The sequence below is a fragment of the Frankliniella occidentalis genome, unplaced genomic scaffold (genome assembly GCF_000697945.3).
Source record: "Frankliniella occidentalis isolate FOCC.00 unplaced genomic scaffold, Focc_3.1 Scaffold34, whole genome shotgun sequence".
NCBI classification, from domain to species: domain Eukaryota; kingdom Metazoa; phylum Arthropoda; class Insecta; order Thysanoptera; family Thripidae; genus Frankliniella; species Frankliniella occidentalis.
This window is the reverse complement of record NW_026267164.1, coordinates 1,549,053-1,561,036: the sequence shown is the minus strand read 5'-3', so window position 1 is coordinate 1,561,036 and position 11,984 is coordinate 1,549,053. Positions and strand designations below refer to the sequence as shown.

At 42.0% G+C, this 11,984-nt stretch overlaps 1 protein-coding gene across 3 annotated transcripts in view; it reads left to right on the top strand.

Annotated features, from left to right (window-relative positions):
- Positions 1-11,735, top strand: part of LOC113217746 (GTPase-activating protein CdGAPr) — a 46,006-nt gene extending 34,271 nt beyond the window's left edge. Inside the window, exons 2-11 of one of the 3 annotated variants that reach the window (XM_052266029.1) lie at positions 1,239-1,351; positions 2,091-2,312; positions 2,608-2,853; positions 2,935-3,339; positions 3,449-3,996; positions 4,072-4,319; positions 4,399-5,082; positions 5,167-5,360; positions 5,445-8,641; positions 8,735-11,735. In XM_052266029.1, the coding sequence (XP_052121989.1) occupies positions 1,289-1,351; positions 2,091-2,312; positions 2,608-2,853; positions 2,935-3,339; positions 3,449-3,996; positions 4,072-4,319; positions 4,399-5,082; positions 5,167-5,360; positions 5,445-8,641; positions 8,735-8,945 (6,018 nt within the window). In that variant the 5' untranslated portion in view covers positions 1,239-1,288 and the 3' untranslated portion in view covers positions 8,946-11,735. The remainder of the gene's footprint in view (positions 1-1,238; positions 1,352-2,090; positions 2,313-2,607; positions 2,854-2,934; positions 3,340-3,448; positions 3,997-4,071; positions 4,320-4,398; positions 5,083-5,166; positions 5,361-5,444; positions 8,642-8,734) is intronic. The other 2 variants (XM_026437787.2, XM_026437786.2) reach the window with 2 other exon arrangements.
- Positions 11,736-11,984: the final 249 nt, after the last annotated feature.

Sequence of the window (11,984 nt, the reverse complement as noted above, 5' to 3'; positions counted from 1 at the left end):
GGAGCTTGTAGCCTGACTGGAAAACAAGACCGCGAGCGTAGCGGGCGCGAAAATTTTGTTAAGGAATCACCCTGCTGGGACGTCAAAATGTGTTTTTGACCTACACAGCGAATAGAATGGGTTGTGAGGACCGATCGGAACAAATTTCCCTGACTTTTTTCGTTTTTCCTGAGCTTTCCCTGATTTCCCTGACCGTTTTTTAATTTCCCTGGTTTTTTAAGGTCTTCCAGACACGTAGCAACCATGTACCAGAGTCAGGGCCTCGCTACGCCAGGCTAAGAGGGCCTCGCTTCGCGAGGCGGAGGGCCTCGCTAGGAGGAGGGCCTACCGGGCGATTGCCCGGCAGCCCTCTGGGCCAGTCCGAGCCTGCCACGCGCTGGAGCGCGCTCCAGTCGCAGCAAGTCAAAGAGGGGCCCACTCAAACGGCGTGACACCAAGCAGGAGGAACAAAAACAAATAATAATTAGCACGGGTATATCTCTACTTGTCTACAGGTTAATTGAAAAGACAAGAAGGCTTTCACTTTTATCCCGCGATTTCATATAAGTCTCGATATCGATTCAAGTTGAGTGCTGAACGAAAGGTATGCGGTGGGTGCGGTGGAGTCACTTGTTAGTTTGGCGGTCACCGTGTATGATCCGGAAACTACTGGTTCAACTCGGCGAATACGCTACCTGGTATAGTCGTTAGTTATAAAACAAATGTGCCGGAGCAGCCCTCCTCACTCACTAAACTCGAGTAAGACTCATATGTCACGTAGTTTTTTTCACGGTGTATTATTGATGAGGTCTGGGGCGGGGTCGGGGTCGGGAACAAGGGGCCTTCCCTGTCGAGGCCGGCCGGCCGGAGCGCAAGAGCCCGGCGAGGCGGGCGGGACGCGGGGCGCGGCCGGTAAGGTGTGGTTTGATCTGACCGCGCGCCGCACTACTTGCACGGAGCTCTCTTGAATAAAAATAAGAAAATGACAACGACGACACGGGCAGGCCGGCTGGCTGCAGTCGGGTCATCGCCCCCAAGCCCTTGCGCTTGGCGTCCACAGCGCAGCGGCGTCCTCTCCTCGTCGTCCTCGGCGCGCGCGCGGGAGGGAAGGAAGCCGTCCTCCTCGTGGTGATCATTGGAGGAAAGGAAGGCGTCTTCGGGGCGTCCGCGGGAGGAGAGGAAGCCGTCCTCGCGCCGCGCTCACTTGTTGCGTTTCGACGCAATGCGATGCACAGTGCATGTGTGGTGGTGTGTTGTAGCGCTGCGGGCCGAGGCCGGGCGTGGCGCTGCGCGGTGCGGCGGTGGCGGTATGCGACGCGTCCTCAGCGGCTGCCAGGCCAGCTTGGGCTTGGACTGGAACTGCACTTGCGTGGTTAGTCCGGCCCGAGCCCTTAGGGATTCCTTAGTTTTCTGTTTTCTTTTTCTTGCTGTTCAGATGCTGATGCTTCCGTTGATGAGGTGATGTCGGTGCCTTTCTTGCCTCTCTGCGCCCGTCAATTTACTTTCACTCTGTCCTTAAGTTTTCTGTTTCTGTAGTCGCTTAGAAATCGTGAAATTCTACTTCTTTGGCTGATGACTTCAAGTCTTGTAGTAGTTAGCAGGACTACGTATGTTGTTATCCTTGGCCTCGTCCTTTACTTTTATTTTTATGTTTTTGTTTCTTATCGCTCTTTTACATTGAAGCATTTCGCAAGGACCTGCAATATAGAACCTCATGAGCCCAGTTCACACATTTGTATCTTTGTCACTTTTCTTCGTGCTGTCATTGCTGCCATTATGTTCTACGACTGCAACTGCCGTTTGCTTTCCGATCGTTATGGCACCTCTTTTGTCATGACTGCATTGTCAGTGCGCGTCTCGAGTGGGTGTCCGGCGCCATTCATTCGAGCCTGCTGCAAACGCGCCAAGGACTTTCAGAAACTGCTCACAAATGCAGTTTTCATTTTACGACGTTTTCTATTTGGCCGATTGTTTTGTTTGTTTTATTTTGTGCTGCTTATTTCTTTTTGACTGACATATAAGGGCGCATGTGCATGCAATCGTGTTTTTGTCCCCCTCACTCTTTTGGTGTATGACCTTATTCACTAATAATGTTTGTCGTTGTGTTGCAGCAGAAGGTGCCCGGTGAGGCTGCCGACATGGACAGCTCTCGCAGCAGCATCCGCGTGCACCACACGCAGCACGCGGCCCTGACGGGCGCCCTGGGCAAGGTGGGCTCGCACTCGCCGCCAGTCATCGCGGCCGCCCGGTCGGAGGGGAGGTCGCCGCGCTTCCCCAAGCTGGACGAGTGCGCCCACTTCCACTACGAGCATGTCGAGCTGGGGACGCTGCAGGTACGTCCCACCAGTGAAGCACTTCCGAAAAAAATTGATACGCTGTATAGCTAAACCAATTGCTAAGTGATGTGCTATTTCTCAAAAAGTTGGCTATCTGCGGCTAAAAATTCTGTGTTTAGCTAAATAATAATTAGCTCCATAGCTGAACATTTGCTATATAATGAGTTATTCCCAATTTGCTTTTGTCTAGGTGTACAGCGAATCTTTTTTTCCGTGCTGGCACTCGAACTTGTGTTAATACTTAAAAGTACTTGCACTGACAACTTTGTGTGTTTTCTTAATTTTTTTAAAGATCACTGTCATCAGCGACCAGGATTTGAGCTTGGGGAGCAGACTGCATGGTGATGATGTAGAAAATCAGTCGTTTGCTGTGCAGGTCGCTTCTCAAGGCAAAAGCTGGCTTTTGCGAAGAACGTACCAAAATTTCAGATCTCTTGACACACAACTACACCGTTGCATATATGACAGAAAATTCTCAGCTCTGCCTGAACTACCACCAGAAGACAACTTATCCATTCCAACAGGACAAGACCATGAGGTACTCATTAACTCATACTTTCATGAATGAAAAAATCTAGATTTATTTTCTGTTGCTGATAAATTTTTATTTATGTTGCAGGAGGCTGTTCAAAATATTTTAGCTGACTACCTCAACCGTTTTTCTTTGATTGCTGGCAATCTGATCAACTGTGGGCCGGTTTTGAGTTGGTTTGAACTCGACAACCGCGGTAGGCGTCTGCTAGTGCCCGATAATGACTCATGCCCTATCAACACGCCCGCAGTGGCCGCTGCCTACTCCGTCAAGAGATATTCAGCTCAGGCTCAGGATGAAATTTCCTTTGAAGTTGGTGACATGATCTCAGTCATTGATATGCCACCACCAGAAGAAAGTGTGTGGTGGCGTGGCAAACGAGGCTTCGAAGTTGGCTTTTTTCCTTCAGACTGTGTGGCTCTTATAGGAGACAAAGTCCCAAGAAATCTTCAGTTGTCTGCTGGATCCAGTGCCCCAAACTCCCCAAGAGATGTGAGTATTAGTTTTACTTGTTTCTCCATTTATAACTTTTAGATTTAACTTGTCTGAGTTGCTGTGAACCACTCCAGAAAATTAATTTGACTTTTCTGTGATTTTTCAGATGATGTTGGCATGTCAACCTAGTAAACCTGTTCTACGAAAGCATGGAAAGCTTATTTCATTCTTCAGATCATTTATTTTATCACGCCCATCACGAAGGCGTCTTAAACAATCTGGAATTTTAAAGGAGAGGGTCTTTGGATGTGATTTGGGAGAACACTTGCTTAACTCAGGGCATGATATCCCTATGGTTCTCAAGTGCTGCTCTGAGTTTATTGAAACCCATGGTATTGTGGATGGAATATATCGTCTCTCAGGCGTTACATCAAACATTCAAAAACTACGAAATGCCTTTGATGAAGATAGAGTTCCAGGATTGTATGAAGATGAGGCCATTCTTCAAGATATCCACTCTGTTGCCTCTCTTCTTAAGATGTATTTTAGAGAACTGCCCAACCCTCTTTGCACTTATCAGTTATATCATCAATTTGTTGGAGCTGTTCAGAATAAAGATGGATTAACTCGTGATGGTCCAGATGAAAATAGAGATGGCACAAGACTAATGCTAATGCGAGATGCTGTTCAGAAGCTTCCACCCCCTCATTATAGGTATAATTCGTTGTTTTTCTCTAGTGATTAGTTTTGTTTTCCCTTACTTATTGTATTTTTTATTTTATTTTCTAGAACTTTACAATATTTAGTAAAGCATCTGGCTCGTGTGGCAGAGCATGGCCACCAAACAGGAATGACTCCAAGAAATGTAGCTATAGTTTGGGCTCCAAACCTGCTGCGTTGCAAAGCTCTGGAAGTTGGTGGCGTTGCTGCATTACAAGGAGTTGGAGTCCAAGCGGTTGTCACAGAATTCTTAATTTGTTATGCAGATTTAATCTTCTGTGACAGGCTTCCTCCATTAAGTATTCCTATGCAACAAGGTATTGTGTTTCTCCTTCATTTGTGTTGGAAATGGTTGTAGTCAACCTACTTAACTTATTTTCTGTTAAATTATTTCAGCAACTCCAAAGCGGTCTCGTCCCAAATCTTTGGCCATATCAACACCAACAAAGCTTCTATCATTGGAAGAAGCCCGAACCCGAGCTCTGCTGTCAGCAGCAGGGAAAACAGACCAAGACTACATTGAAGTTGGTGGAGGGCCATCTAGCTTACCAGCAAAATATCACACAGTTATTGATCTGCCAAGTAGGAAGCGGTCTGGCTCAAAGCGTTCTCCTCTTGGTTGGAAATCATTTTTCAGCAAAGCTGGAAGAAGTAGCAGTGGGGGTAGCACTCATTCAAGCCGCAAGGCTCAACAGCAGCAGCAGCAACTGAAGCCTCAGCGTAAAACCTCAACTCCCTCAGCTATTAATTTCTGCACTGAGAAAGCTGTCACTGAAGCTGATGTTGCTCCAGGACGCAGGCGATTGAGACCTGTAAAGAGTGCAGAAAGCTTAGCCTCAGGCAATAATTCTAGCCGCAATTCCACTGCTTTGAGTCATGGATCAGATGCTGTGGGACAGAGTTGCTTGACTCCAGGTGGAGGAAGTCATCCTGGCAGTCAAGCTGTGAGTCCTTCAGATGGTCAATCACAGCCTAAAGCAGGACATAACAGATCTGTTTCTCATGATTCATATTTTGATCATCTTGCGGAAACTCCCTCCATGTCCCGCCGAGCATCATCTCGCTTGCATGAGGAGGAAGGTATTGATAATCTTATCTCTATTCTTCTAGTGAATTGTTGGTTAATCAAAGAACTATGTAATGGCTAATTTTAAATCCATCCAGGTTTCTCTTCATCTTTGGATCTGAGTGAAATCCAATTAAACTTTGAACTGGAAGAATCAGAGATGCGCATTTTTTCTGAGGATGAGACACTTTTATCAACATTTGATAGCGCAAGTGTTATGTCTCAAGGATCACCACACACACACAACTCAAATGTTATTCCTCGTGACCGTCATGCTAGAAACTCAGTTGGGGTATGTTCCTCTGTCTGTTACCTATTATTATCACCTCATTCATTATTCATATTTACCAACAGTAATGTATTCTTTCTTTACTAGGTTGGTAAGAGGCTAACCCCTCATGGTGTTCCTCATCTTGCTCGACCTGAAGATACGTTGAGTGGTGGATGTGCTTCACTTGATCCTTCACCTAAAAAGCAAAAGACCAGTGGAAATTCAAATTGTGATTACACAGCTAATATTTTAGACTCCTGTAAAAGATCACGACTTGAAGAGCAACTCACTAACTCCTCCGCAGAGCTTCGTTACATTGATAGTCAATCACCTGAACAAATTCCAGCACAACAACAGGTTCTGGTTCATGCTGAAGTCCATCAAAGCAATAACGCAACAAACTCAAGTGCAAGTAGCAATGGAACCTATGGAGTTCTAGCAAGTACAAGTTCATCTCTAGCTGAAGCCCCAACCTCTGACACTGAAAGTGTAACTTTATTAAGTTCTGGACTAACAACCCCGGACACCCCAGTCCAGCTATATCGGCCTTTGAGAGAAGATGGAGAATCCAGTGGAAGTGGTGTGGGCTCAACACCAGATTATGAAAATGTGATGACTTCTGCATCAAAACTCAGTCCTTTAGAGCCCAAATATGAGCAACTTATTGCAACCCCATCGCCTAGCCAAGACTTCAGAAGTTACGACAACATTCCTGTTCCTAAACCTCGCTTTCAAACTCCTCGTACCCCATATGAAAATGTTCAAAGAGAGTTTCTTGCTGCTGAATTGAATGCTTCTAAAGTGAATGAGATAGAATTGAAAGACCAGCATTGTACTAAGTCACCTTATGAAAATTTACAAAGAGAGTTTATTATTAACAGTGATTTAAACCAAGCCTCAAGTCCTCCTGCAAGCAGTAGTCCTTCACTGAGTGCTGGAACAACAGCTGTCAGGCACTTGGAATCAAGTGGAGATGAGGACACCCTTGAAATAAGCCAAGACAATTTCTCCTTGGATCTCAATGCTGGCTTTGAACACATATATACAGAAATCATGTCAGGAAATGAAACACATGCAGAGGATGCTGATTCAGGCACTATGATGATAGAGCCGTGTGATACGGACCAAATCAATGAAGTATCTGTAAATGTTTACTCTGAACAGTCAGCACCAACTTTGCCTGTTCACAACCAAAATGTTTATCAAAATGTGCCAAGTGTTTCTCAAGCACTTCATCCGGGTTGTAGAGCAGAGGATGATGTTTATGAAGATTTTGCTTTTGAAAATTCTATTGTGGATAGTGATATTCTCCAAAATTCTGGCCATGAGGCGCCTCTATTTGATGTAAAACAACTGAAAACAGCACCGCTGGATCCAAATGTAGTTTACCAACAAGTAAAGTATCTAAGGCGTTCTATACATGAGGTTAATGCGTTGTTAGAAGATAGTAGCAATGCTGAAGAATCTTTGATGCCCGAGAATGAGGTAGAAGCAGATCAAATAACCCAAGCTGGAGAAGCTCTCAAACACAATTTTAGTTCCTATGGAGAGGTAGAAAATGAAAGTAAAGTAGTGGCGATGCAGGAAAAATGCCCTGAAACTCACTTTGACTGTTCTCCTATTGATACTTGTTATGAACTTGATACTGTCACCAATGTATCTAATAGTAACCAGTTTCCTGAGGTACAAGCATTTGAACCAGCTGAAGATGAAATTGAGATGGCTGCACAGGAAAAATGCTCTGACAATGAGAGTGTTCAGAATGTGGATCTTTTATTCACTTCTTGTGACAGTGAGAATAATTTGCCCCCTGTCAAACCATTTCCACCCTCTGTGCTTCCATCTCATGACAGCGTTTCACCTCAAAAAACACTGGAAGCATGTGTGTTCCCAACTCTCCCTCCAGGGGTTGCTTCTTTACAAGAACCAGCAGAAGCCTCTGAGTTTCCAATTCATTGTGATAAAGCAGCTAACCTTGGAGAAAGTCTGACTTCAGCCAGTGACTGTGCCTCATCTCAGGCAAGTCCAGTTCTTGAAAGTCCTCTTCCAGACTCCTCATTGCCTGATGCTCTAAATGTTGCAACAGAGAGCCGTAGACGATTTGAGTCCGAAATAGGTCGTGAGCTTGTTCGAGAGAGACGCATGACTCAAGAGTTGCAAGAGGTAAGAGCAACCAAGACTTCTCCTCATGGATCTCCAGCACACAAACCTGATCAAGGAAACAAATCAAGTGTTAAAGAACTTTTATCTCGCTTTGAGTTGACTCAAATGGATTTAGAGTCATCTGGTTTGGCACCAACTTCACCTTTACCTCTTTCGTCTCGTAAATCAGACCCTCACCCTAAGCCATCTGAGAAAATAGATATAACATCTGCAACATTACCACCTTGCCTGAGAGCTCGTGCAGCACGCATAGCACGCACCAAACTGAACACCTCTACTAATCTAAGTGCATCATTAGATGAAGATCACTTTCTTCTATCAGGAGGAAGTAAGGGTGAAGGGAGGGCACTTATTCGTACTCAGACTGAACCAGATGTAAATACTGAAAATCGTTCTGTTGAAGAAAATGAACTGACTAACAGCTCTTCAGTATCAAAAGCAGTTGAAAACGAGTCTGCTATTTTTTCACAGGACGATGACCCACAGAGAAGAGAACGTATTGAACGATACAAGGAAGAAAGGAGAAGTTTTTTGAGAAAAAAGTATCGATCTGAAAGTTTTCGCAATGAGCAGGATGACACCTTAGCTCGATTAAAGCAGAAAGCTGTTTGTAAAGGAGGTTTGCCTGGTGTGTCCCCTGTGGACATGCCCAAAGATATTACTATGGATTTGGACAACATTAGGCAACAGAAGAGCAACACATCAGAAAGATTACCTGTTGAGAAAATATCTTCAAAAGATAGTTCCCCTGTTAAGTCAACTAGCAAAACTAAATCTGGGAGAACTGTTGCATCTCCAACAAGTCCTGAACCCATCACCTGTGTAACAGTGCGTCAAAGGATTGTTACTCCAGATAAAGTTTCCCTTAAGGGATGTGAGTCACCTCTCAGTCCCAACTCACCAAGAACTGAACATAAAAAGTTTGGATTTTCTCCTGAAAAAATTCCAGTCAGTAAAGGTTCTCCAGAGAGGAAATTCCCCGAAAAAACACGCATACCTGTTTCTGTGGACTTGGCTCATGTTGAGAGAAGACCTGCACAACTGGTTCTTGTACAGCGTTCATCATTGCCTGTAGCTTCTTCTGAGAGAAGGATGTCTGCTGGAAATAAAGTTTCTTCACCCGATTCCAACTTTCCCATGTAAGTTATTTGTCCATGTATTTTTTCCCTTTCTGTAATATTATAGTTCTAGTTTGCCGGTACAAATTCATGTCCTGGATATTTATTTTTCAGCTCACTGAGTTCTAGTGGGGACATCAAACGGAGAGCCTCAGTAGAAAGTAATTCTTCTCAACGTTCTCCCATAAAATCACCGTCTTACTGCATTCGAGACATGGCTGCATTATTTGAAGCTAAAGAAAACACTTCTCGCAGTGCTACTAGTACCACAGCTTCAAAATCAACATCATCTTCCTCTGCAAAGAACTTTGTATCATCTGTTTAAAAAGTGATTATTATGACAATCTTTTATGGGGTTTAATTTTCATTTGCATTTAAGTTAGTATATCTCATCAGATACTGCTTGACAAAGGCACGTTGCCTATTTCTGTGATACAAAGCTCTTGAATCTTATAAAGAAACTATGCAAGCTGTTCAACAAAATTTGCCAATTGGTCGTTCTTTTCCTAGTAATTTTTATGGTTTATATCGAATACATTCTTATACCGGTGCATTCAAATTGTTAGAAAGAATTATACAAATTTTTGAAGTGTGTTTTTGTAATCTTTATACAAAGTGAACTACACTTTTCTATGATATCTAGTTCTATGTAACCCTGTAAGCAACTTTTAAGCTTGTAAACAGAAAAGTTTTAATTTTTTTTTAAACAAATTTCTGTTGATGGTAATTTTTTACTCTTTAATGTTGTACAAATTGTGCCAATCTGTTTCTTGCCTATAGGAAGACCTTTATTTTGCCATGTTCTACCTAGTATCTGCTTCCATCAGCAGAGCTTTATTTTGACTTTTGTCAATGTACTAGCAAATTTTAAGTAAAATATTCCTGTAGTTTTGAAACATTCCTCTTATGAAGGATAGTATGTATCACATTTATGAACTTAGAAATATTATGTAGAATCTATAGTTTATTGTCTCGTTTCTTATGTTGTATTGTGTTTAAATCAGACAGCTTGTCTAAATTATAAAGACTCAGAATGTTTGCTTTATGTACACTGTGGAGTGCTTGTTTTCAATGTTACTGCATTTTTTGTTTAACTCCCTTGTACTGTGTCTCTTTTAGCCATAAGCTCAAGCATGTTACGTACTGTATTTTGTACTATTGATTAACCAACTTTATGAGGTTGTGATGCTCTGGGGTATGTGGGCCAAGTCAGCAGACACTTTTCAAGTGTCTGAATGAGTCTGTGTATGTTTGTGTAACAAGGTATGGAGAAAGAAATATCACTCTCTTTAACAAATTGGCTGCAGCTATTAAGCCTTTTGTAGCACACCAGTCAATATGTTCAACAAAAAAGTTTCAACTAAGAAATAACATTTGAGAAAATGAGAGAAAGTGAGAGAAAGTGAGAGAGTGATGTAGACACTTTAGCTGCGTCCAGACAAGAGGGTCGCTTGAGTCGTTTGGGTTGCTGTGAGTCTGAGTCTGCGCAGAGAACCAAAACTCGGCCTCTGCGCAAGCTCAGAGACCCAAGCGACTCCAGTGCCCCTTTTGTCTGGACGCAGCTTTCTTGTGTTTACAAAGACATTTTCCCCTGAGAAATTTTCTTGAAGAGACTGATCTGAAATGTTTAATGGTAGCTAAGTTTGTAGCTATAGTGATTCCTTTTTCTATTAAAGGGATACATTAACTGGTAAAGTTATTATATGATTTCTTAGTATGGAAAAATACATATGTTTATATCAGCTCATAAACATTTACATAGAATTGTTGTAGTTCTGTAAGTATGATTTATAGTGCTATTATTCCTATAAATTTTCAATTTCCAGTTTTGTTTCCTCTCCTGCCATTAGTTTTATTAGTTGATATTAACACACTTGTTTGTTGCTGTTGTTGTTGTGTTGTAATATGTTTGTTTGGTAAAATTGTGTTCTTAAATAGTTCACAAAGTACCTAAGTTTTTTTCAGTTTTCACTTGCACTGCTCTGGCAGATGTGTGCCATATGTGCAGGTCATGTTTTATATTTGCTTATGGCATCTGGTTGAAGAGTTTACAACTGTAGCAGTTTTAAATGTCTGCTTAAGGATCAAGTACATTTATGGCTGACCAATCTCTTTTTTTCTTTCTTTTAATTTGTGATTATTTTAATTTAGTTTATATCTAGTTAACAAACTCAAGTGAATCTCATTCATTGTAAATCTTCCATAGGAGTTTTCATTGTGACAACTAATGTTTATGACAAACTAATACATCACACTGTAAGACATTTTTACTAGTTTCTATCTAGTTTTTAAAAGATTGAATAGATCCAGTCAGTATGATTATGACACACTTAAATTTTAGAGAAGCCTTAGTATTTTTTAATAACTTTATCAAATCGGCTCAGAATTAATCTTTTATACTTGTTATGTACTTGTTTTAGCTGTCTTTTAAGACAAAATTATTTTTGTTCCAGTGAAAGTTGTTTGGGCCACCATGCTCACAACTAAATACTTCTCTGCAAAGTAAATCTTCAAGTCAATCAGTGGTTCCTATGTCAAACACTGAAACTCACTTAAAATAATGTAGTAGCCACCATTTAAAAATTGTTATCTGTTAGCTCTCCGTTAAATCTTTTAGTCGGTCAAAATAATTATAACTTTACATAGTTGTAGACTACCAAGAACAGACATAAATTTTGTGATTGGGGCTCTGCAAGTTCTTGTTAACTGTATCATCAGTGTTCTAAATTTAAACATCACACAACAGATATTTTCTGTTGCCTGTTTACTTTTTTACTTTCAATTACAAAAATACCTGTTAGACTAGAGCTACCTGTGATGGCCATAACTTCGTGTTCTGTGCTTTTCTCTGTGGAGTATTTGTCTTGCGTACTTCATTTTTGTCTTCTGAGTCTAACCACTGGCGTATCTTCTATAGACTGACTACCTTTGTATGTATATTACCCTTTTATTGTCTTTTTTTTCATACCAAAGTTTTCCTTGTATTAAGTCAAATGTGTGAGTGCTTATTTTTAGTTTCATTCGGGGACGCCCCGTTTGTCCGACAAGTTATTTGTCCGACAGCCGCATTTAAGTAAATAAATTAAATAAATAAAGTATTACAACAACAGGGAAAGGGCTCGTTTCACTTGTCCGACAGGTGGAGTTGCGTTTCAAACTTGAATAGATACTAGAAAAAGTAGTTTCTGCAGTAGGGTTCAGTTTCTGGAACTACAATAATAAGTTGTAACAGTAAGTAGGAGTTATTGCAATAACTTAGAGTTATTCAAATATCTTTCGCTGGCGCGCCCGGCACCGTATTCGGGAGGCCTTTCGGCTATACTCGGCTCAGCGCTTGGGCCTCAGGCCTGGCCGTGGCTCGGCC